The sequence below is a fragment of the Vigna radiata genome, chromosome 7 (genome assembly GCF_000741045.1).
Source record: "Vigna radiata var. radiata cultivar VC1973A chromosome 7, Vradiata_ver6, whole genome shotgun sequence".
In the NCBI taxonomy this organism is placed as follows: Eukaryota; Viridiplantae; Streptophyta; class Magnoliopsida; order Fabales; family Fabaceae; genus Vigna; species Vigna radiata.
Window position 1 is genome coordinate 27,559,645 of NC_028357.1, and position 23,978 is coordinate 27,583,622.

General features: G+C 29.1%; 3 protein-coding genes across 4 annotated transcripts; 1 reads left to right on the forward strand and 2 right to left on the reverse strand.

Moving 5' to 3' along the window:
• Positions 1-4,729: 4,729 nt before the first annotated feature.
• Positions 4,730-8,004, forward strand: LOC106769533. 2 transcript variants are annotated; one of them, XM_014655192.2, is made up of 5 exons: positions 4,730-5,006; positions 5,239-6,014; positions 6,590-6,953; positions 7,207-7,288; positions 7,523-8,004. In XM_014655192.2, the coding sequence occupies exons 2-5, from the start codon at positions 5,393-5,395 to the stop codon at positions 7,721-7,723; spliced, it is 1,269 nt and encodes a 422-aa protein (XP_014510678.1). In that variant the 5' UTR covers positions 4,730-5,006; positions 5,239-5,392; the 3' UTR covers positions 7,724-8,004. The 2 variants fall into 2 exon arrangements, with proteins under 2 accessions (XP_014510678.1, XP_022639053.1); XM_022783332.1 differs by having other exon boundaries at positions 4,730-4,931.
• Positions 8,005-10,595: 2,591 nt separating this feature from the next.
• LOC106766253 lies at positions 10,596-12,765 on the reverse strand. Its single transcript, XM_014650996.1, has 5 exons — positions 12,660-12,765; positions 12,326-12,522; positions 11,692-11,725; positions 10,957-11,582; positions 10,596-10,844 (listed from the first exon to the last, which is right to left on the reverse strand). The coding sequence occupies exons 1-5, from the start codon at positions 12,763-12,765 to the stop codon at positions 10,596-10,598; spliced, it is 1,212 nt and encodes a 403-aa protein (XP_014506482.1).
• A 2,777-nt stretch (positions 12,766-15,542) lies between these two features.
• Positions 15,543-18,716, reverse strand: LOC106768063. Its single transcript, XM_014653030.2, has 5 exons — positions 18,380-18,716; positions 17,346-17,533; positions 17,088-17,121; positions 15,940-16,556; positions 15,543-15,866 (listed from the first exon to the last, which is right to left on the reverse strand). The coding sequence occupies exons 1-5, from the start codon at positions 18,699-18,701 to the stop codon at positions 15,612-15,614; spliced, it is 1,416 nt and encodes a 471-aa protein (XP_014508516.1). The 5' UTR covers positions 18,702-18,716; the 3' UTR covers positions 15,543-15,611.
• Positions 18,717-23,978: the final 5,262 nt, after the last annotated feature.

Here is a 23,978-nt window from a genome sequence, read left to right on the forward strand (position 1 = left end):
AGAAAACGGTCATGATTATTGGATTGTGAGGAATTCATGGGATGCTGATTGGGGAGAGGGAGGATACATCAAAATGGAAAGAAATCTGGGTAACAGCAGACCAGGAAAGTGTGGAATTGCTCAGTCCATTTTTTTTTATATGAATATTGGAAAAAATTGTGAGTAAAATTATTTATGTTCACATTCATTAAGAGTTATTTCTTTTAGAAACAGTGTCATAATATGTTCAGATAACGTAAACTTTTGCTACGTCATAAAATATGTAGACCTATTATAATGTGCAAAACTATGTACGTCATATTTCGTTTTTGTACGTCATAAAATATGATTTTTGTACTAGTGTTTATCAAAATAAATTTATAACAATTCTTAAAACATGAAACAATTAAAAGAAAATGTATTTTTACAATGGTATCTATATAAGTAATTTTTGAACTTATAAAAATGACTTATTTTAAATATTTTTTTTTTCAAAATTATCTTACTCTTAAGTTTAAACGGACTCAACATATATTATATTTTTAAATTTTCAAAATAATGATATTATATATATAAAATATAATTACAATTAAAAAAAACATTTTGAATAACTTTTTATAAAAAAAATATTTATATATTCTTTAAGAATAATATATTAGAAGAAAATATAAATTAATTTTCATTTTTCAAATTATACAAAATAATTACTACACTAATTTCTATTAAAACTATCTTTTTTTATTAGATAATAAAAAATTATCATTGTGTAATAAAATTCTTAAACTAAAATTTTTCTTGAGTATTCAACATAAAAAGAATATTAAAAAAATATCATGTGAAAATTTTTGGACAGATTTTAAAACAAATGAAAAAATAATTAAAAATACAATAAAAAAATGACTTAATTTAGTTTATTATTTATATAAATATTATATTAATATATTTTTTATTAAACATGAATTTTTAACATGTTATATTATTGTATATTATATATTAATCCATATTTGGTTAATCATGTCTTTGTAATAAATTTTAATATAATATTTATATAAAATTTAAATAAATAAAAAATTGGTGTGATTATTATATTATAACAATTAGATGCAAAAAGGACTTCGCTAATAATATATTTCTCAAATCAATAGGTCTAAGATTAAGTTGGATTAAGTTAATGGAGTGAGTCGAGGTTTTTGTTAAATAATGTCGTTTGTACCATTAACTATCACAAATTAATTAACTACATAGATCCTCTATAATTGCTTGGTTAAAATTATTTCTTCAATTATTCTTATATTCTTATATCTCAACATGATAAATTTTTTTTAACAATAGAATTATAGCTCTAGAGAGAAAAATATTAGTCATTTCAGGATCTTGTGCTTGAGTATTCAACGTATCATTATCAACTTATAAGTTGAATTCTATAAGTGAAGCTTTTGGATTGCCGAATTTAATTTCATGTGATAATAAATTATACTCATGCATGTATTATGTCTTTTATTGTAAGCTAATGGTTTTTCTTTTCTTTAACGGTACATTTATCCAACTTAGGAAATGATCAGTTTTATAAAATTGTTGAACTAGAGAAATTTTATAAGAAAACAGTCTTGTAATTGTTACATCATGTTTATGCTTAAATATGCTTATTTTGTTTTTTTATTTACATGGTGAGTCCATTTAGGATAACTTAACTCCCAAACACCAATGATATTCTAGGTTGTTATTTTCAACATAGTACTGATATAAGTTCAATCATTGGCAGGCTAAGGGATGGGTTGGGTTGATTTGTTTTTTAGAAGAAGTGTTCTAGAAAGCAAGATCTTAAAGGACAAATTAAAAAAAAAAAAATGAATGCATGAAAACAACTCAATGCATTTATAAACAAAGACACTTGGAGGCACAAGAAGCATACCAAAAGTAATGATTGAAGAAATTAAATGAATGAAAGTGACCACAAGTTTGAGGTGTAATATAGCACATTTCATCCATAGTTGTCACCCATAACTTTTTATTTTTGAGTATTCTAAGGATGACAATGTATCTATTTAGAAATGTGGTGTGTGATTCTCCTAGTAATCTTTGTGATATGTTAATGTGAACTCTTTTTCAAATTTTCTTCAACTTCCTCACACTTGATTAGACCTAGCTGGTTGTGAGGTACCATGTCATGTGGATTGGCCGTCCATAGTTTGACAAAAAAAAAAAATTGTTAAAGCTATAGTAGAACTTGTCATGATTGTGACTCATTTACATTCTTATCCTAATAATATTGAATAATCATCTTATTAATGTGTGTTTTTGTTATATACGAATCCGTTTATCATTAGATTATGATTAGTTTTTTTTATACCATGTTAGAATTTCCTTTTCAAGATCTTACAAGACTACGGAAAAGTTATTAATGGTCATAAATACTTGAATTAAGTCCATTATGCAACATATTTGGAGTTCAAATGCTTAGTAGTGAAATATGAATCATTATTAGATTTCTCAAATTAGTTTATCTAATAAGATTTGATTCTAACTCATATAAATTAGGGTTAAAGAAGTTCACAACCAAAAAAATCATTTATTAAAAAACTCACATGACTAAATATTCATAAAATCTTATAAACTAGGATTGTTTATAGATTTTTCTTAACATGTTCATTATTTTATTTCTAATAATATTAAAAAAATTCTTATTAAGTTAACATACTAGTCTAACATAACTTATTCATATCCATTAGTTATGTATTTCTAAATCAAATTATACAATTGTATTAACATCTAATTTTTTATTTTTTTAGTTTTATTAAATTGTATGTACTTTTATTTAATTTTGATATATGAATATGTTTATGTTATATTAATATTATTTTATAAAAATAATAGCTTATTTGATTTTTTTATGGATTATTATTTTGAGAAAAAAAATATTGTTTTAAAAATTGAAACATGCTTATTATATTTTAGATGTCAAAACTATAAATAAATTAAAAACTTATTTATATATAATTTTTAAAATATTTTATCAAAATAAATTCATAAAAACATTCAAAATACGAAAAAAGTTAAAAAAAATATATGTTTTTACAATTTGTATCCAAATATAAATAATTTCTAGACTAGTAAAAAATACTTACTTTAAACATTTTTTTCTTTCAAAAAAATTTTATTTTTAAGCTTAAACAAACTCGTATTATATTTTCAACTTTTTAAAATAATGACATTATGCATCTAAAATATGATTATAATTACAAAATTATTTTGAATAACTTTTTATAAAATAATATTTAGATTTTCTTTAAAAATAATAGATTAGAAGGAAATATAAATTAACTTTCATTTTTCAAAATCTGTATAAAATAATCATTACACTAATTTATATCAAAAACTACTTTTTTTTTATTAGATAATAAAAAACCAATAAAACTAATAATTGAAATTGCATTAAAAATGGATGAATTTAATTTTGAGGGGTCAATTCCACCCTATTCCAACCCATTGATGTGGGGGCTTTGAAAGTTAAAACTTTTAAAAAGTCTCTTTTTAAATGAGTCAAAAAAATAATGTATGGTTTTAGAGAAGATTAGAGTTAGCCCATGAAGTAGAAGCTTAAATGACAATACTAACTATATAAGATATCCATCCATAATTAATTTAGAGAAAGACTTAATCCATTCTAGAAGTTTGATCTAACTGAAGGAAATTAACAAGAGAACAAAAACTGGATCATACTCGATTTTTAAACATTTTTGAAGATTTACTTGCAGCAAACAATACTTTTGTTTGGTTTCAGCTTCCAAATTCTTGTGCAAATAATTCATATCTTTATGTATTATGGACGCCATCCATTTGTTGCCCTCATTACAAGCAACATTCTCACGTAATGCTAATACATTTTTTTTTAACAATAACTCAACAATCAAATAGTAAAAAAAATCCAATAATACATTAAAGAAGCAAAAATATTGATTTAGAATTTTATTTCTTAGGAGACTTTTGTAAAGAAGAAAATATTTAACTAGTTTGGTACAAAAGTAAAGATTAAGTCAGTTACATATTCACCAAGGCTTTAAAAGGATAGTTATTCTTGAATTTGAGAGAGCTTATTTGTATCACTACTTTAAATTGATATTTAAGAAAGGATTGTTGAAATAATAATTTATTTAATGTAATAAATTTAACCAGTTATTATTAGCCTAATGATTGGGAGGTTTAGTATGGTGTATACAATATTGTATAATGCAGATTGTAGTATTTTGTGCTGTGTATATTTATTTTTCAATTTGTAGTGAGATACGAATTTGTGCTGTTGGTCCTGTGGTGTTCACCTTTTTCAAGGATTTGGTATGGGTCTTGGGATTCTCAAATCAAAGAGAGACATTGGGTAAAGAATCTTAAATAGTAATAATAATTTTTTATATCATAACAAAACATATAAATTTAAATTCTCTCTCGAAAGGATACAATACAATGTTAAATTACACTCCGATTCATATTTAAAGATAGTAATAGAACTTAGTTAAGATCGGTTTGAAAAAGGGCCATCACCGAATACAATAATGTTAGAGGTGAAAATGTGTATGTGGAGAGGACAACTCCTCCTTCTTACCAAATTTGTAATCACAAAGTCACAAATGTCACCGCTGCTGTAATTAAAATTGAAGGAAATAGGGCCCTTTGATGGCGTGAAAAATAAAAAAAATGTGAGAGGCTGCGGTCCACTGCATGTGAGTGGCATTTGGAATATACAGAAGACATGACAAGTGCAAGGATGGGTTTGAAGCAAATCTACAAAATGTTTCACAGATGATGTCCACGTCTTGCTCCTTCTAAACCCACCTTCCTCACTCATTGTTCCATCTTCAATGAATGGTTCTTTTCCTATGAAAAATATAGTTACTTCGCTGGGGTTGGAACAACGTGACCTGTCTCCTCACGCAATATGTAACATGTCCACATTCCGGGTATGTCGATCACTGCACAAAACCTTGCTTATCATCGATTAAACAACACTCTCTTCACTACACAGATTAAGACAGGTAATTAACTACTACTACCGTGCTTAACCACAAATCAAGTTATTTAGTACCTACTCTTGATTTTCTCGTTTCCACTTTGTTGTCACATATTATAATTTGTTTGACAATTCTTACTCCTTGTTACCTGTTATTACCCTCTTTTTTGGTGTAACAAAACAAAGTGGTTGAGTGATGAAGCATGACTAGTCAAAATCTAATGTTGTTTCTTTTTGGGTACAACGAATCTGATCAGATTTAAGTACATCGATATTTCAACCTCAGTTAAAGTAGATTGCAGAAAGAGGCTTAACATAGATGATGGGTCAAAACATGCTCAGCTTTCCATTTTTGTAGTGAGATTTTCTGTTCTTGCATCTTCTCCGGTGCCTCTCTCGATCGGCAGTGTCATGAAGAAGAGTTCTTCATCTTCTTTCCAGAACTTGGGTTCTTTCCCAAGTCCAGGGGCACCATATTATAGAGAGAGAAACGTTGGGAGCCAAAAGGGGTGGAGCTCAGAGAGAGTTTCAAAGGCTTCAAGCAGCGGCGGCATCAGTAGAAGGCACACTATGGCAGGGTTGGTAACACCTTTCAGTGGTGGAAGAACAATGCCCTCCAAATGGGATGAGGCTGAGAGGTGGATTTCTAGTCCAGCTTCTGCCTATGCTGAGAGCAGAAGTTCCCACGCACAACTTCAGCGCAGACCCAAGTCAATAAGTGGCCCAATTGTGCCTCCTGGAGTAGCTGCTTTCTATTCAAATTACTCACCTGTGCTTCCACTGCGCCAAGGGTTGGTTGTCAGAAACTTGGTAGTGGGTTCTCCCTTCTCAACTGGGGTGTTGGCACCGGTTGCTGTTTCTGTTCACCATTATGATCCACATGATGCCACTGTTTTTGGTTATGACATCGACAATGGGATACAGTTTTCCACTCCTGTGCTCAACGAGAATGGTGTCGTGCTTTCTTCATTCTCCACTGCACCCACCACGTGTTCTGAACTGCCATGTGATCATTCATCTCCTATCTCTCAAGGTAATTGCAATGGAGTTCTTTGTCATCCTTAAGAAAATTAAGAGTTTCTGTATCCGGTCTAGTAGTTGATTTATATGTAATATATTAAAGGGGCTTTCTCACTATTAGTACTAAAAGCTTTAAGTTTTCTAAGGTAGAGTTTCACTGATACATTGCATATTTCATCAATGTAATCAAGTGATGATCGTTTGAGGAGAAACTGTTTCTGATTCGGGTTAGCTACTGTTTATACCTAGATTTTAGGGACACTTTATGCACACTGTGTTGTATATACAGATCACATTGCCCAACAAGACGAATTCATTCATAAACAAAATATACAATTCTGTTAATTGCTGTAACTAGGGCTTTGAGTCTTTGGTAAGACATCCTGGGTTTCGAAATTTTAGGTTCACTGTGAAATTAGTTTCCAATTTGAAGTTTAGCCACGTTTAAAACACTTCTTTCTTAAATAATGTTTAGCATGTGTTACCAACACGCTTATTGGATTCTGGGGCACATAATTTTGTACACCAGTACTTGTTGACATAGGAGAATCTACACGTTTAAAACTATTCTATTGTTTTAATTTGCAGATGAGAAACATGATGAAATGATGAATGAGGAAAAGGAGGAAAATGAGGAAAATGGAGCATCTAATTTGTCAAGATGTGACAAAGGTACCCAAATGAGCCCTGCAGAGACAGAGAATGATGCACATTCATCTCCTATGTCTTCTACGGCCACTTCAGCTGTGGATCAACAAGAATGTCATTCTCCTAAATTAGAAGTCAGAGATGTGCAAGTTGACAGTCAAGCTACTATTATCAGATGGTCCAAGAGGCATGGAACCAAATTGGCCAAAAAAGACTTACTGCACAGCAAAGACTCGAGAGAGATTAGTGCACAACCCCAGGCTTCATGTTGGGAAATTGACGAGCCAAACATAGACAATTCCAAGTATCTTGCTTAAATACTGAAAACCATATATTTTAAAACTCATTACATTAGTCCCTTTGGTTCCTTGGCCAAAGGGTAGCAGCAGAACAATTTCTGGATATAGAAACAGTTTGGAGGCTGCAAATGAATGCTTTTCAGTTCCTTAAGTCATCTTGGGCATGATCTTTCCATCTCTTCAATATTCAGAGATCAAGTGCATACGATGCTATTGTTTTACTCATGCATTTATCCATAAATTTCTGCTTTGGTGCAGGTTAAAGAGAGAGGAAGCCAAAATCATTGCATGGGAGAATTTGCAGAAAGCAAAGGCTGAAACTTCTATAAGGAAACTTGAGGTTCTTTCTGTTCATATCAATTAGTATATGGTAGTTTATTATACCATGTTTGTACGGAGTCCAACTCCAATTCTTATTCATGTTATCATTGGTGAAAGCAAGATATTGAATTTATTGAAGGAGGTTGCTATGTTTCAGTGTAAGCTATATGATGGAGCGGATAAAATATGTGTAGAAAGTGTATATATAGTACAACAATTTAATCTCTTCTGACCATGATAATATTTGGCACAGATGAAATTAGAAAAGAAGAGATCTTCATCAATGGATAAGATTCTAAACAAGTTGCGAAGAGCACAGCTGAAAGCTGAAAATATGAGAAGTTCAATTCCTGAGCAGCAGGGCCAAGAGGTTTCCAAGTGCAGAGTATTTTCGTTCTCCAAATATGCTCCGATGTGGTCTCCAGGCAGTTGCTTCGGCAGCAATGCTCAGTGATCGATCCCATGTAAAATCCTAAGTCATGAAGGTTTTGACCAGTTTATAAGAGAATATATTCAACATTGACTTGATGAGAATTTGATGTATTTCATTGTCACGTGTTAGAAAGCCTTACACCATTATTTGGACCTAGGTACCTATGTATTCTGTGTAAATAAAAACCAGTGGTCGTGGCCAACTTTCTTCTTTCAATTTTTTACTGCAGGCAAAATTATCATATGATTCAGAATTGTATAGGTAAGTTAATATCTACACAACCTTTAGTTAGGTTTTGTTAACTCTTGAAAGTTGATTGATTGCTTTGGACCTTAGTGGCTTCATTGAGATATTGATCTTAAAAAGAACATTTAAGTGAGTTAGTGTATACAACTTACATATTAAGTGTATCAAATCGTGCAATTAACAATAATGTACAAATAACAATAATAAACTAGATATGTCCAATTTGCATTGTCTAAACTTCATTGAGATTGGATTTCGTATACCAAATCAATATGAAAACACTACATAATATATTTTAAATTCTTACTCTAGCATTCACATTACTATTTAACATTCGCCCTACGTTCTAATGTTTTAGAAACAAGTTTAAACTTATTAATAAAAATCTTAATGTCTTAGATTTTTTTATTAAGAGTTTGTATTAAACATTTAAGTTCAGATGTTGAGAATGATGAATGATTAAAGCTTCACGTATAGAGTTAAATCTATTAATTGTTTTATCTTAATCTAAGTTATAATATCGTGTTCAATAATCAAATATTCACGAATATGCAATCAATAAATTATCATGCACATCAGAACGAAAATATAATATAAGAGTAATGAAAAAGAAATATATTGAATAGTAAAAATCACAAAGTTAAAATATATTACATCTAATTTCACGAATAAAGAAATCAATTATTTCTATACATTTTGAACATTAAAAAAAAAAAAACAATTATAAATGTGTCATTTCTATACCATGAATTTCTACTAAAAAAATAAATTTCAACTATGTAAGGTCTTCTATTTATAGATTTTCATAACTCACAATTTGACAAATTGATTTATTGAATGAGTAAACCTCTTTTCATTGGACATGAAATTTGTACTTAATTTTATATTTTGAAGTACCACATTTAAGAGCTTGCCTTACAGATCAAATTATTCAATTTTTTAAGTAGCTAAAGGACACTTAAAACAAAACTTACACGATTACATAACACATTGTCATTTGATACAACAGATATCTAAAAATGTGAGCAAGATATGAATCAGCAATTGTAAGCGGGCCTAGATTACAAAAAAGAAATAGTAGTTGTTTCATGCACCCCTCAAATTGTAACCTGCACTTCCTATATGTATGAAATGTCAAAACTAACTTTAAGGGTTTTGTAATTTATCTTTTTTCTTTCTTCTTCTCACCTGTTGTGTCCTTGCACGTGTGTGATCTTTGTTCTTCCTTGGTTGAGTTTGTGGTATCGCATTTGGAGTACTGGGTAAGAGCCTTGTAGCGGTGCATTGTGATGACCGCGTTTGGGAAGAGTTTTTTTTTTTTTTTTTCCTTTCCCGAATCGGTAAATCCGAAAGTTTACCGAAATGAGAAATTCGCAATTAGGTCCGTTGACTCACTTTTTTCTAACATGATATGGTGCGTATTTTGAAAGAATATGTTGTTTTCAAAATTTCTCACCAGACAAAAAATTGTAAGGAAAATTAGTTTTCAAATATACAATAATGTTAAAAACAAATATTTTTTTCAAATATGTGAGAAAAACACAAGAAAACGGTTATCAATAGAAAGTTACGAGTGTGTAGGCGAGAATCAAATAGATATGAAACAAAATATAAACATGCAGGAGATTAAGAGTAAAATATAGTTTAAATAGGTACCTATAATATGATTGAAGAGTTGTAATGTATGAATCAAATATATAAAGTGACATCGACAATAACAAGAGAAGAGTGACAAAATTATTTATATGTGGGAGGAAAGAAAGTTAAAATTAAATAGAGAGAAACGAAATATAAAATAGGAACGGCTTTGTAATAAATTTTAACCTACGTAATATGAACCATATTATATCAAACACTACCTAGAACATATAATTTTCACTTATACCTTATACTTTTAATTGATGTAATAAATAGATAGTAAACTAGTGATTATTTTTACTTGATCCAATATGCATATTAAAAAATGTTGATCAATTCAAGTATCTTCTATATGAAATCCAAACTTCAACCTATTTAGATTATGTTCACAGGTTGTAGTTTAATGAGTTAATTATTGCTATTACTATTTATAATAGTGTTATGTACTATTTTCATAGGAATATAAGTCTATTATCTATATTGATCTTATAAATATACTTAGCATCTTTCAAAAAAAACTCATTATCTCTTATAAGCCTTAATACGTACAATATTTTTAAAAATCTTAGTTCTTTTACTGATTTAAACGTTTGAGAGTCTTTTACAAATAGATATTTTATTTCTCAACAGAAGCATTTGCTAGTTAACATAATCAAAACCATCCTTAAGATCTTATTTCATGTTCATAAATCTGCGTTCAACATCCCAAATTAAAACAGTGATAATGTAGTATTAGTTATTTTTTTACTATTAGAAAAAGTATATACTCATTAGTTTGAAATCAGTTGATATAAATAAGTAATTCTAGTAATAATTAAAGTAATAAATGCCGACTTATTTTCCCAATTATGTTTTTACACCTTTAATCAATCAATATGATTTTCAGAGTCTATTATATATGGACCATGTTAAAAAGGAAAATTATTCCATTCTTAGATTCTTAGAAAAGAAAAAAGACAAGTCTACATATTAATCATGACTGTACACTGTTGATAGTTGAGTTGATGAATCAATCCAAATGTGAGGGAATTCCCAGGCGGGCAATATTAACGTAATCCTGAGTACCATGGGCTGGTATACCTGCAGGAAGTAGTAAGCCCAAAAGCCTAATAAATCTTAGAAGCCATCCTTCTTTGTACTCGTCTCCATATTTATACACAATAGTGAAGCTCCTTACAAGTTCCCACAAAGCATTAACCTTCATCGGTATCATAGCCTTCCACGAGAAGTAATTTTTGTTCGGCTCCTCTTGCACTTTCTACATTAATTTTGTCGGCAACAAATCACTTTCTGTATATATCTATTTAACGTAAAACATCTCTATTCGAGAAAAATACAAGTTGATCACAATCACCTATATATATGTGTACCTTGCCGTTATAGCTCCTGTCATAATATAGACATGATCCAAAGTGCTCGAATTTGAGGATGCCATCATCGAAGGGCAACCTAGGAACAATATCGTTGCAGTAAACAAACCTGAAATACTTGATGCTATAATGTTTCAAGTTTTTATCCATGTAACTTGCAAATGTTTTATTTCCAACTCTAGGTTGTCCAAACGTGTACACCCCTTCAAGTCTTTCCAACAGAAATGTTTCGTCATGCAGCATCAGCATTGCCGGAAAGAGAATTGCAAGAGCTCCACCAAGACTATGACCCGTCAAACTAAACTTTGCTTTATCATTTCCCTTCAAATGCTTCTTTAGTAAATCCCTTATGGAGTAATAGGCACGTGGACGCCTCTCATCGGTTTCGATTTCCTTAGGCCATATCAACTCTTCTTTGTTCAAGTCCAATGGTAACCCTAATGCTTTCATGAAACCCGAGTGGATTCTTCCTACACCAGGAATCTCAAACCATGAGATGTCGATATCAGTGGACCATGCATCAGCATCAAAGAGTTCGGTTCCTCTGAAAGCCACCATGTACCTATGCTTCTCTTCACTTTTTTCTAACATGATAAAACCCTGAGTTGTTGCTTTTTCTTGACAATCTGCAAAATTTCGACCACAACCAAATTATTAGTCTTTCAGAAGCTCATAACATATTCACACATTTAAAAAGTTAATTGAAAATGAAAATAAAATAAAATTATATATTACCATTCCAGTAGTCACGACATTCAACCAGCTCCATCTACGTGAGAGCCAAAAAATAGCATAAGATTGAGATACTCTCTAATTCAATTAGCTTAACATCTTTCTGGTAATTTAAAGACTGTAAAAAAAAAAAGTATTGATACTAAGAAACTGCGAATTTTATGCTACATGTACATCCTAAAATTGTTCTGCTTTCTTGAGGTAAATTTGCTTAGCTTCTATTACGGTTAATAACTTGTAAACGATAATTATTTAGATTCGTAATTATTTAAATTTTGTGTATCATTCTAAAGCCTGGTTATTAACAAAGTGAGAGAACCACAATATTACAGTGTAGAAAAGGATGAGATAGAAGGAAATTAAACAAAATTATAATATCTGATTATTGGATAGATAAAATGAGAATGAATGACAATAAAAATAATAGAAACTAATGAAACCTATTTCTGTGCGTATCTTAATTTTCTACCAAGTGCCTTGTTTATCTATAGAGAAGACAAAAACCAAAGTTCATTTCATCATATTACATTCTATTTTATTCAATTTTACATTTCGTTTCCGTCCCTTTCCATGCATTCAAATAAACTAGCTAAAATGTTTATTACAAAAGAAACACGAAATGTTATTTTATGTATACCTTCCAGTGATCTACCACAATATCATGAACGAAAGCTTTATTCTCGTACGATACTTTAGAAGCCATGACAGACAAAACAGCATTGTACCTGTCGGGGTCTTCAATTTTGACGCTATTGTCTAACAACTCTACTCGCTTGTCCAAATGACCAATTATTGACACATAATATTTAGACTCTTTATTCACTACCTCCTTCCCTGTTCGTAACAAAGGATAAAATACACAAACTATAAACTTCATTACTTACTCCCATTCAACTCTATATATCAAATGTGTTAGATTTTGGAGGTACTGTTCCTCAGAATATCAAAACATAAGGAGGAAGATGACAGACCTCGGATACAGTTGAATATCAGAATGAAGACATTGTTGTGGAAAGAAGCCTGAGGGTTCAGAAGAGACTCAATGATATCTCCAATACATTTTAAGATATTAGCCATGGAATGCAGTAGCTTTTGTGCTAATAGGGATGAAAATATACGCCACTTTGGGTAGAGCCTTGGCTCTACAATGAACTCAACGCAGTGCACAAACATCTTTTGTTGTAAATCTCTCCCAAACAAGACCAGACAGAGTTGAAAGAAACTCATCTTATCTGGTTTCAAGACCATACATTTGGTACGGGAAAAAGGACCACTCATGACTAACGAGAGAATAACTGGAAGGGAGAAGAAAAGAGAATTTTCGGATGCCTTCGATTGTCTCATCACTTCAACTTTCGCCACGTTTATTTATACGTACAGGAACAAGATGAACAAACATTGCACCCAATGAAAAAAAAGTAACAAACTAATAAATAATAAATAAAATGTGTTAAATTTTTTTTATGTTTCAAAAGCTATTTGAATCTCATGTTTAAATTGTTTGCATTATCAATACATTCTAATTTAGATGATAGTTTAAAATATTATTTAATATATAAAAAATAATTAATATAGTTATGTTAAAAAATATTATATTTATTTATTTTTAAGGTTTAGAAATCAAAATATATATAAAAAAATTGGAAAGATACCAATTTTAAAATTTAAAAACTAAAAATATATGTAATCTTTATTTTAGAATGGAAAGAATTTTTAATTATTTTTCCTGGAATACAGTTGATAGTTGAATATAATGCATCGTGTGTGCGTATGTGAGGTGATTAGAAGGTAATTTTACTTTTTAACCTGGTTGATGTATATTTCGGGATACTAATTTAAGTTCTATTCGTCTTTTAATAAACCAAAACTAGGATATTACTTTTAATCCATCTATTGGAATTTGATTTAAAATGTATAGAATTCATTGATTCAACACCCAAATGATCACATCAATAATCTTATTTCATTTAATCAATAAGTCTTTTAGTTCATGATAAACGTTTCAATAATAATTTATCTTAATAAAATCTTTGCAACCTTTTGGAGTCATTTGACAACTCATGTGTTCCTTGTAGACCACTTTTCTTCATAGTGGTTGATTAGATTCTTGTAACTCGGAGAAGGAAAGCACAAAATACCTATGTTTTTAGTAAATTTGTAATGCCAACCAGCGGATTGAGTGTCGTAATTGATTTAGAATCTTTATAGATTCATGAGACTGCCTTCGTCCAACAATTAAAAAAAAACGAACGAGTTTGACGTATCTAATAAGCTACTATTGAACATGTAACATGGATTACTAGATAATGAAATCTTTTTAAATGTGCAACTAGAAATTGTTAATAAGCGCTTAAATTTAGTTTTATAAAGAAATATTTTGTGATTATATTCGTACTATTTAATATTAGAACTGTCAAAATGAGTTACAATCCACAGGCCAATCTAGTCCACCACAGGTTTGGGTCGGGTTGAATTTGAAAAAATTGAATTTTTTATGTGGGTCAGATTTTAACCCGGCTCATGCGAGTTGAACCCATAGTGGGCCGGGTTGACCCATCTACCTAATTTTATTTTATTAAAAATTAATTTTAATTTTATAAAAAGATATTTATTTATTTATTTTGCTTGAAAAAATTATTTAAGTTTCCTACTTTCAAAATTAATTAAACATCAAATTTATTTAGATTTGAATTATAGAAAGTTTGTAATTTTTTTTTATTTAAAAAAAATTGTAATTAAGTGAGCCAGTGAGCCAACCCGTTTACCAACCAACTCGTGGTGAGTCGGGTCAAGTTCAAGTTTTTCTGACTCGCTAATAAATGAGCCGAATTGAGTTGACTCACTAAGTGATTAACCCATAGTGGGCGGGCCAGGTTACCCGTTTTGATGGCTGTATTGAATATACTATGCGCTTTAATAAAGTCATTTTTTATAATTTAAAATTTGTTACAATAAAAAAACCTTACGTCTTTTTTCGAACAACGCAAACCTAAATCGTTGTTCTAGACCAAGAATATTATTATTATTATTATTATTATTATTATAAAAATTTCATATAAATTATATAATTTATCTTTATTAAATATTTATTTCAAAGTACAGGTAAAAGTTTTATCATTAATGAATGAATATTTTTCAAGTGTAATAATTTAATAACAAAGATGTGAAAAACCAAGACAACGAATAGTAAAAATTTGTTGTTTACTATTCAAAGAAAGACAAAAAAAAAAAGGCCATGTAGCCTCTTTCGTAAATTATCTTTTGACACCTCAAAGTCTAAACAACCATTATATGACTCCTAAATCCAATACTATTTCCAACAAGATGTGCCAACTTTGAAATAATGAAATAACATTAAATTTTAATACAAAATTGGCTGTCTTATGTCAAGATATAAATAAAAACTCCATATTCTTTTTGTTAAAATCAGTAGAAAAAAGCAATTCCTTCAACTCATTGGAGATGACATTATTTATTCCCTACCCAAACGCCATTTTATAATTTGCGGTTTGTAAATTATATACAAATGTAACTAATTTTATATAAATAATGAATTCTTCTATGTTTTATTCATATTTTTCTTTATTTTGTAATTTGTGGTATAATATTAGATGCTATGCTACGTAGTTATGTAAGTTAAAAATAGACTTAAATTTTATGCTGATATTTATCATATAACATATACCAATTGATATATGTATAGTGTGAAGTTAAATTACTATTAAATTTAACTTGACAGTTACACTTATATAAACTTAATAAAGCTTAGCATTGTTATATATTGACCAAATATAATAATAGAATTTACAATTGAAAGAACTGTAGTAAGTTAACCTATAATCCAGATTGAAACCTTTTGTTTGGATTAATTCAGATTGGACTTATAAAACATGAAACTAATGCATCTTGATGCTCACTCATCATCACTCCAGTTTGAAGTGCTTTTCAATGGTTCCTAGAAGAGTGGAATTAATGTAATCTTGAGGACAATGAGCAGGTAGACCAGGTATTACTAACCCTATTGTCCTGAAACCAAACAGAAACCATCCTTCTCTGTAATAAGGTCCACTTTGGTACACGATAACGAAGCTCCTTACCAGCTCCAAGATTGCGTTCAACATCATAGGTATAACGCACCACGGTGAGAAGTAGTTCTTATTCGGTTGCTCTTCAAGAACCTGCATTCAAATACTAAAATATTAGATTGATTATTTATTTTGTAATTAAATAACAATTATAACTATCATATACCTCAAGTTCATAGCGCCTGTTAAAGAAAAGACATGTCCCAAAGTGCTTGAACATCATTTCCTGGTCATCGTAGGGCAACCTCGGAACAAGGTCGTTGCAGTAGACAAACCTAAAATACCTGATACAATGTTCCTTTAATTTTCGTTTCATATACTTTGCATACACTTCATCTCCAACCCTTGGTTGCCCGAAGGTGTAGATCCCTTCCAACCTCTCCAACAGCAATGTCTCTTGGTGCAAACACAAGATCGTCCCAAACAGTATTGAGAGTGCTCCTCCCAAACTGTGCCCTGTCACTATGAACTTTGCTTTCTCGTTTTCGCTCAAAGCTTTTCTTAGAATGTCTCTGATGAAGTAGTAGGCTAAGGGAGGAAGACTCTCGTCTCGCTCTCCAACTTCCTTTGTCCACCCAACGTTTTTCTGTAGCCCTAAGGCTTTCATAAACCCACCATGCATTCTTCCAACGCCGGGAATTCCGTACCAGGAGATGTCCAGATCAGTGCACCATGCATCAGCATCGAACGGCTCCGTTCCTCTGAAAGCTACGACATATGTATGCTGATCTTCATGCTTATCCAAAACAATTAACACTTGAGTTGTCGACTTTCCTTGATACTCTGCCAGTGCAAGTCAAAAACATTACTAAAACATTCTAAACGTTTAAAGGATCAATGTTTTATTGGAATAATATCATCACATATTTTTACGTTCATTTAACTCATAACACAGAAATAAAATAATCATAAAATTATAAATTTTTATATTTTTTTTCAAGAAAAAAAAACTAAATAATAAAAAAGATAATATTAAATAAATGTAAAAAATTTAATCCTACTGAATTAATTGTTCTTTTTCTTTTATTTTTATCAGCCATAACTAATAATAAAATTTAAAAAAAAAATGAGATATTAGAGATGTTATGCTGTGTACAGAAAATATTAATAGATAAATATACATAAATTATATTTCAATCTAGATCTTATTCTCAAAAACTAATTTAAAAAATTCACATAATAAATCTTATATTATGATGTAATTTATGATATTCTTAAACTTAAAACATCATAAAATACCTATTCAAAATATAGATTCTGGCTATAATATGTTACAATTTAATTTGAAAAGTGTAGTATGCTTTGAGTTCTTACCATTCATGCAGTTGTACAGTCCCACAAATTCCATCTGTTAAATTCAAATCAGAAAACAAATGTAATTAATTAGAGATACGTCAAAATGAACTTGAGGATAAAAGGATCAAGAGGCAACAATTTAAGATTTACGATTCTGTCAGCAAAGGATTTTTTTTTTCATTGAAAAACTGCTTATTAAATCATAAAATTAAATTTCCATAATATTAAAAAAATCATTTTAATCATTTAAACATGAACAAAATAATTATTTAATACCTTCCATTTATCTTCCACGGTAGTTTTAAGAAAAGCTTCGTTCTCGTAGGATGCTTTGGAAGCCATCATAGAAAGTGCAGGATAGTACTTAAGATCTTCAGGCGTAGCATCCAACTTTACCCGCACATCCAAATTTCCGACAAAAGATAAATACTTTTCTGATTTAGGATCGGGAAAGACCAAGGCACCTGTTTATATAAATATATATTCGTTTATTTACAATATATACACATTAAATGGCATAATCATATTTCCATGAGCAAAAAGCTCATCAAACTTATGAGATTTTATCTCTCACAATACCTGAGCGCTTTTTCTTAATTTCTTTTTTCTGCTGCATCATGCAGTATCTAACTTTTTCTTTTTTACATTCATAATATGGTATTTCCATAATTAATTATAGTATAACTTTTTATATTTTAGATTTTATTTTAAATATTTTGTTTATAAAATGAGTGAAAATATAACTAAAGTTGTTGGAAAAGACAAATTAGACCTGGTCCAATTTAACGACGAATCCGAAGAACCTGAAATAAAAGCTAAACGGGCTCCTAAAAAACTAAGCCTGAAAACGTAGAGTCTATTAAGCTCTGCCTACTAGATTTGACCGGTCAAACTAGATTCCTAATAGAATCACGACCTTAAAAAAATATAGAGATATTTAGCTTGACTTTTTTTTTTAATTTTATTTTTACTAGATTTATATGTAATGATTTTTTTCCCCCTAGATTGTAACTCCGATGGAATTAATTCTGCTGGGTCTGATTCTTCACTTTGGCTCCATTAATTGCTTGCTTTTTCTTTTTTTTTAATCTCTTAAAAGCGATATATCTCAATAATCGAGGGTCAAATCAAGTTATAAAAGTGTTGATTTGTTTCTTAAAACAAAGCAATGGTTATACAACACCAAGTATGCTATGAAAATCTCGTGTGAAAATAATTTTAAGTTAAATTCATATAAAAATTGTTTAGAGTTGGAATTTTGTTACCAATTTTATAAGATATTAACAGAGAGGTTAGGAAGAAGGACTGACCTTTGAGAAAGTTAGAAAGAAGGCTGAATACGCCATCATTGAGTGCAATGAAGTTGATAAAAAGCTCAACGCCAGTTCCAAAGAGTGACAACGGTTTAGCCACAAGCTGCAAAAGCTTCTGAGCCAAAATAGAAATAAATATGAGCCATCGATGACCCAAAGTTTCATTGAAATCATCCGCTGCATGGCTTTCCACAAACTTCCTTTGCGATATGTTTCTGAAAGTTAAGAGACGGAGAAGATCAAAGAAACCTGCTTTCTCGGGCTTCAACAACATGTAACTGTCCGCGAAGCTCTTGTTGCAGTTGCAATTGGTTTCCATAGTTCAAGGATTGAATTTTTCTGTTAGCTGTGTTCTTTTCTAACAAGCTCTTTCTTATTTATATAGAACCAAGGGAACTTTCGCAGTAAAAGAAATAAAATAATTAATAATGGTAGTAGTAGAACGTGAAGAATGGATCTTTGAAAAAAAAAATGTGATTATACTGAATCACATGGGTTTTAAAAATCTTGATGTTAGAACTTTCGTCCCTTTTTCTTAAAGTCTAACGAGGAATAGAAGAGCCATCAAAGGGATAATGGGTCAACGGCTTGAACACGAAGATGAAATTATCATCGTCTAGTGGCATTAGTAATATAATCATCTAGAGATAAGACCAATTCAATGTATATAAATGTGTGCAAATCTCACACTACTGGTTTTATAGAGTTGAGTTAAATTTAAAAGTTTACTTCTAACTCCATAGTACGGTGTGGTGTACGGTGATGAGCAATGGTTTAGGTAGCATCTTGTTAGACTTAAGCTCTCTCTCAACATAGGAAGCTATGATAGAAGTCATAATCCTGGGTAAGAGCAATACAGCAGAGAAAGTTGGCAAATTTCAAAGGAATAACAAGGAGCGTTTTTCTTTCTAGGAAACTAAACCAAGAAGGACAAAGATTTGGCTGTGTTAGATTCCTTGTGTTGAGAATGTTGTTCAACTTGAAAGTGAAATGGGCAAAATTTGGACCGGAAAAATAAAACATTCATGTTAATACACAAGGCATGAGGAATCAATTAGTGGTGGAAGGAATATTAGTGACGGCTGGATTCTTAATCGAACATTGGGATGGGATCTTTAATATATAATAATTAGAAAATAAATATATTTTATAATGGATAAATAGAAATACGAAAAGGGAAATTTTGTTTTGTCAATCAATAGGTCAAATTCTCAAATTATACTATATATTTTTATTCTTTGACATCCCATTCAGTACCAAATAGAGAGATTTATATTTTGATTTTAAAAAGTCAAACAATTGTGGTCTCTTGTTATTTATGCTTCTTCTACTTTTACTTATTAAAATGATAGATTGAGAGTTTATATAGATGATTGTTTTTCATCAAAGGTTTGGTTTTAACAATTAATATCATATTCATTATCCTGATTAATCATTGTTCTAGCCAAAAGATAAGTCTAATCAACTAGAACATTCAAAATTTTCATGTGCCTCTTCACCACTTCCTAGGGTCCTTATGTTGATAGCCTCCATACCTCTTATATTCCCTCCATTTCCAAGTCTAGGAAAAAAAAAAGAGTTAAATATGTTTTTAGTCCCTGGGGCGATTTTGGTTTTAATCCGTTTTCAAACTAAGGTATAATTCAGTCCTTCAACTTTATAAAACTCTGGTTTTAGTCCTTTTACCAATTTAATCAGTTAACATTGAAGCAAAAATGTGTCAAACAATGTAAACAATCCAAATGTTATAATGAAACGCGTTTGAAACAACAAATAAAGTTAAAAAAATTGGTAAAAAAGACTAAAACCAGAGTTTTCTAAAATTGAAGGACTAAATTGTATCTTAATTTGAAAATGGACTAAAACTAAAATCGTCTCAAATTATAGGGATTAAGAACATATTTAACAGGAAAAAAAACCTTTATTAATTACTGCATTAATAGTCTAACTCTACTATGTGACCCTTCTTATGTACTAGGAGGTTATCCACTTAGCTAACGTTAAAAACTTTTTATATTGGTATTTATCCTACTAAATAATCGGCCTTAAGCCTATCACCACAATCATCATAATATATATATTTTTTTTCTTTTCAGCTTATTTGTAGTGTTTCTAGTTAGAATAAAAATATAGTACTGAGTTTTAATATTGATTATTTTAAATATACCCAAACAAAAAGAAAAGGATATAAATAAATAATAAAAACTATAAAAAAAATGTATATTATAAGCTTTGGTTTAAATAGCAACCAAAACTTAAGCTTCAGATTTAAAAAAATTATTTAAAATTTTAAGAGTATTTGGCTTCAGTTTTACTGAAATCAAATATTCTTAAAATTAAATAATATTTTAAATTAAAAAAAATATTAAATTAATGTTATAGTTATAATCAAAACCTAATGCATACCTTTTTCTAATATTTTTTTTGTTTTTGTCTTTTTTTCTTCTCTACATTAAACTTGCACAAAATATCACGTAAACAACACATTATATTTAGAATAAACAAGTAAATGTACTAAATAATAATACAACATACATCAAACATAAAAAAACATTAAACATAAAAAAAAAAAACTTTAACATAAATATAGAAAAAAATATTAAAAACATATTTATAAAAAAGTAAATTTTCATGAATCTAGAAGCAAAAGACAAGTTGAAACGAAAGCCTCAGAGATCTTCAAAAAAGCAAGTGATAAATTGCGTCTAGTTTGAAGAACCTAAACAAAAAAACAAAAACATGAGCGAACTCTCTCTTGCGATTTTGAAATGGAAGTAAGGTGGAAGTTATGGAATTGGGAAAGTGGAAGGGAAGGGAAGAGAGAAGAATGGAGGAGTGGACTAGTAGAACAATGACGAAATGATAACGTGGTAACATTTGACAACAAAAACAGTGAAGGATAATGACAAAATAATGTTTGCAGAGAACCAGAACAATGGAGGAAGATAGAAAGTAGTTAACACCTTCGTATAAATTTCATTCAAAAATAACCTTAGATAATACTTTATGCTTTAGTTATAATAAAAATTGAATTCAAATCCTCTCTCACTCAGATAAAATAATTAAAGAAATGAAAATTTTGAAAATTTTCACAAATGGCCTATATTTTTTATAAACTGAAGAAAAAAAAAAGGATGTATGACTTCTATTATTGTATAATTAAAGCCAAATAACCTCATTCAGATAAAATAATTAAAACAATAATTGAAATTTTGAAAATTTTTGCACATCTTTCGACCTCCATTGATGGGAAACCGATGTAGAAAATGATGTATGACATCAAAGCCAAATACTTTAAAAAAATTTGAAAATTTTAACACAACTTTTTATCTCGGTTATTTGGAAACCGAAGTATAAAAGGATGTATATGATTTCGATTATTGTATAACTGAAGTCAAAAGACCTCATTCAAATAAAATAATTACAATAATAGAAAGAATTTTGAAAATTTTTATGTATCTTAAAGTCTCAATTATTGGGAAATCGAAATAGAAAAGGAGTTATGGGGATTACAAGCCAAATCTCCTAGTTTAGATAAAATAATTAAAATAACAACGAGAATTTAAAAAAAATTTAAAATTTTAGCACATCTTTCAACTTCGACGGTTGAAGAACTAAAGCAAAAAGGTATGTATGACTTTATTTCCTTTGCAACCAAGACCTATAAGATTATAAAATTTTTAAAATTATAATTTAATTTTTATATGCTTCGCTTTCTTGAAAATCGGAGCGTATCACATTGTTTAAAAGTCAAAACTATATTATTGTCATAAAAATATTGATAATTAAATAATTGTTTTTATTTTATTTTCAGGTATATTTTGATATGAAATAATAATATTTAGATATTTTGAAACTAAGAACGTGTATATATTTAAATAAAAATATGAAAAACATAATAATTTTTTTTTATTATATTCATGAACTCAATTACTCAATCATATATAAATGTGTTGAGTTATTCTTTATTTATATATTTAAGGTTAATTAATTCAAATAACATTTCACTAAAATTATCGCAAATTAATTTATTTTAAAATATAACAAATTTATGAGCTTGAGATGTGTGTTTGAATTAGTCGTTTGATAATTGATATTATTATGTTTTTACTATGTTTAATTTTTATTAATATTTTATGTATCATATTTTAAATAAATAAGGTTTTATTTAATAATTTTGGAAATAGAAGTATTTGGTTTTTATTTGTGAAATATTTTTGTAGAAAAATGGAAATATCAAAAGATTTAAGTACATTATCAACAAAATTGGATAATTCAATTAACAACATAATCAATTATGTAGTGTTGGTTACTTTAGTTATAAATTGGTGGCCTAGTCTAGTTTGGCTCATTCGCCCATTATAACTAACTTCATTTTTTATCGGAGTTAGACGTAATGTATCTTTACTCTTTTTATTTCTACTATTCAATATATTTTTCATTACTATTGTATTTTATTCTTGTTCTTAAGAGCATGATTATTGATTGCATAATTTTTTGTAAAATAATTCAGAAACCTTACTTGGGATAGAACAATTAATAGTTTGTATCTAGATATAGAGTATAATCAATTAGTCATTTTAAACATTTGAATATGTGAACTTCATGCGAAATTTTGATAAATTATCTAAGAATTTAGGAATTTTACTATCAGGGTTTAGACTTGCCTCTAAAGAATTAGGGCTTAGTAACTTGTGATCTAAATGTTAGAGTAAATATTACATGTATATTGTTTAGTGTTTTCATATTTATTTTATACATGAAATCTAAACCCAATGAAGCTTCTTTCATATAATTAATTTCATTAATTTAGTTGCTTTCTAGTATTTATAATTATTTTATTAAATTTAATATTTTTTAATTATTCAAAGTTCTTACCCGATCACACAGACAATCTCAAAAACTTGATAGCAAATACATCAAATTGTATCAGTAATAAAGTGGATAAACTCATATATCTTTCCCAAGAGACTCACATTGTTTAAAAAATTATGATCACTTACTGATTTAGTAGAAAAACTTTGAAACCAAATGAAAGTTATTGATTTGTGTTTAAAATAAATCTAATTTTTAGAAAATATTGAAATTGATTAAATGAAATATATGGTAAAGACTTCACAGGAGTTGAGTTTCCTGATCTAATTCAATGTAAAAACACTAAACAATATATCATTAATTCCTACGATAACATTTACACCACTATTTAACAATCCCTACTTTTTTAAAAATAAGTCTAAACCTTAATAATAAAAATTATAATCTCTAACATATTTTTAAGAAAGATTTATGTTATACATTAAAGCAACATGTTTAGAATGATTAATAATTAAATCACTATATCTAGAGTTGAATCTATTAGTTGTTCTATCTTAATATGAGTTCTAACATCATGTCCAATAATAAAATACCCACAAGTATACAATCAATAAATTATCATGCAATTAAGAATGAAAATAAAACACAGGAGTAATAAAAAATAAATATATTAAATAGTAAAAATCACAAAGAGTTAAAATACATTATGTCTAACTCCATGAATAATGATGAATGTCCTCAATTTCTCCATGAGTCTTACTTTCTCGCCTTTTAGATCAAG

Excerpts from the sequence above, each read along its gene's own strand:
- LOC106766253 (XM_014650996.1), bottom strand. The coding sequence starts at position 12,765 with ATGGCTAATATCTTAAAATGTATTGGAGATATCATTGAGTCTCTTCTG. Across the intron at positions 11,726-12,325 it reads TTGTGGTAGATCACTGGAAG|ATGGAGCTGGTTGAATGTCG; the intron begins GTATACATAAAA and ends GCTCTCACGTAG. Across the intron at positions 11,583-11,691 it reads ATGTCGTGACTACTGGAATG|ATTGTCAAGAAAAAGCAACA; the intron begins GTAATATATAAT and ends GAAATTTTGCAG.
- LOC106769533 (XM_014655192.2), top strand. The coding sequence starts at position 5,393 with ATGAAGAAGAGTTCTTCATCTTCTTTCCAGAACTTGGGTTCTTTCCCA. Across the intron at positions 6,015-6,589 it reads TTCATCTCCTATCTCTCAAG|ATGAGAAACATGATGAAATG; the intron begins GTAATTGCAATG and ends TTTAATTTGCAG. Across the intron at positions 7,289-7,522 it reads CTTCTATAAGGAAACTTGAG|ATGAAATTAGAAAAGAAGAG; the intron begins GTTCTTTCTGTT and ends TATTTGGCACAG.
- LOC106768063 (XM_014653030.2), bottom strand. The coding sequence starts at position 18,701 with ATGGAAACCAATTGCAACTGCAACAAGAGCTTCGCGGACAGTTACATG. Across the intron at positions 17,534-18,379 it reads TCTTTCTAACTTTCTCAAAG|GTGCCTTGGTCTTTCCCGAT; the intron begins GTCAGTCCTTCT and ends TTATATAAACAG. Across the intron at positions 15,867-15,939 it reads ACAGGCGCTATGAACTTGAG|GTTCTTGAAGAGCAACCGAA; the intron begins GTATATGATAGT and ends ATTTGAATGCAG.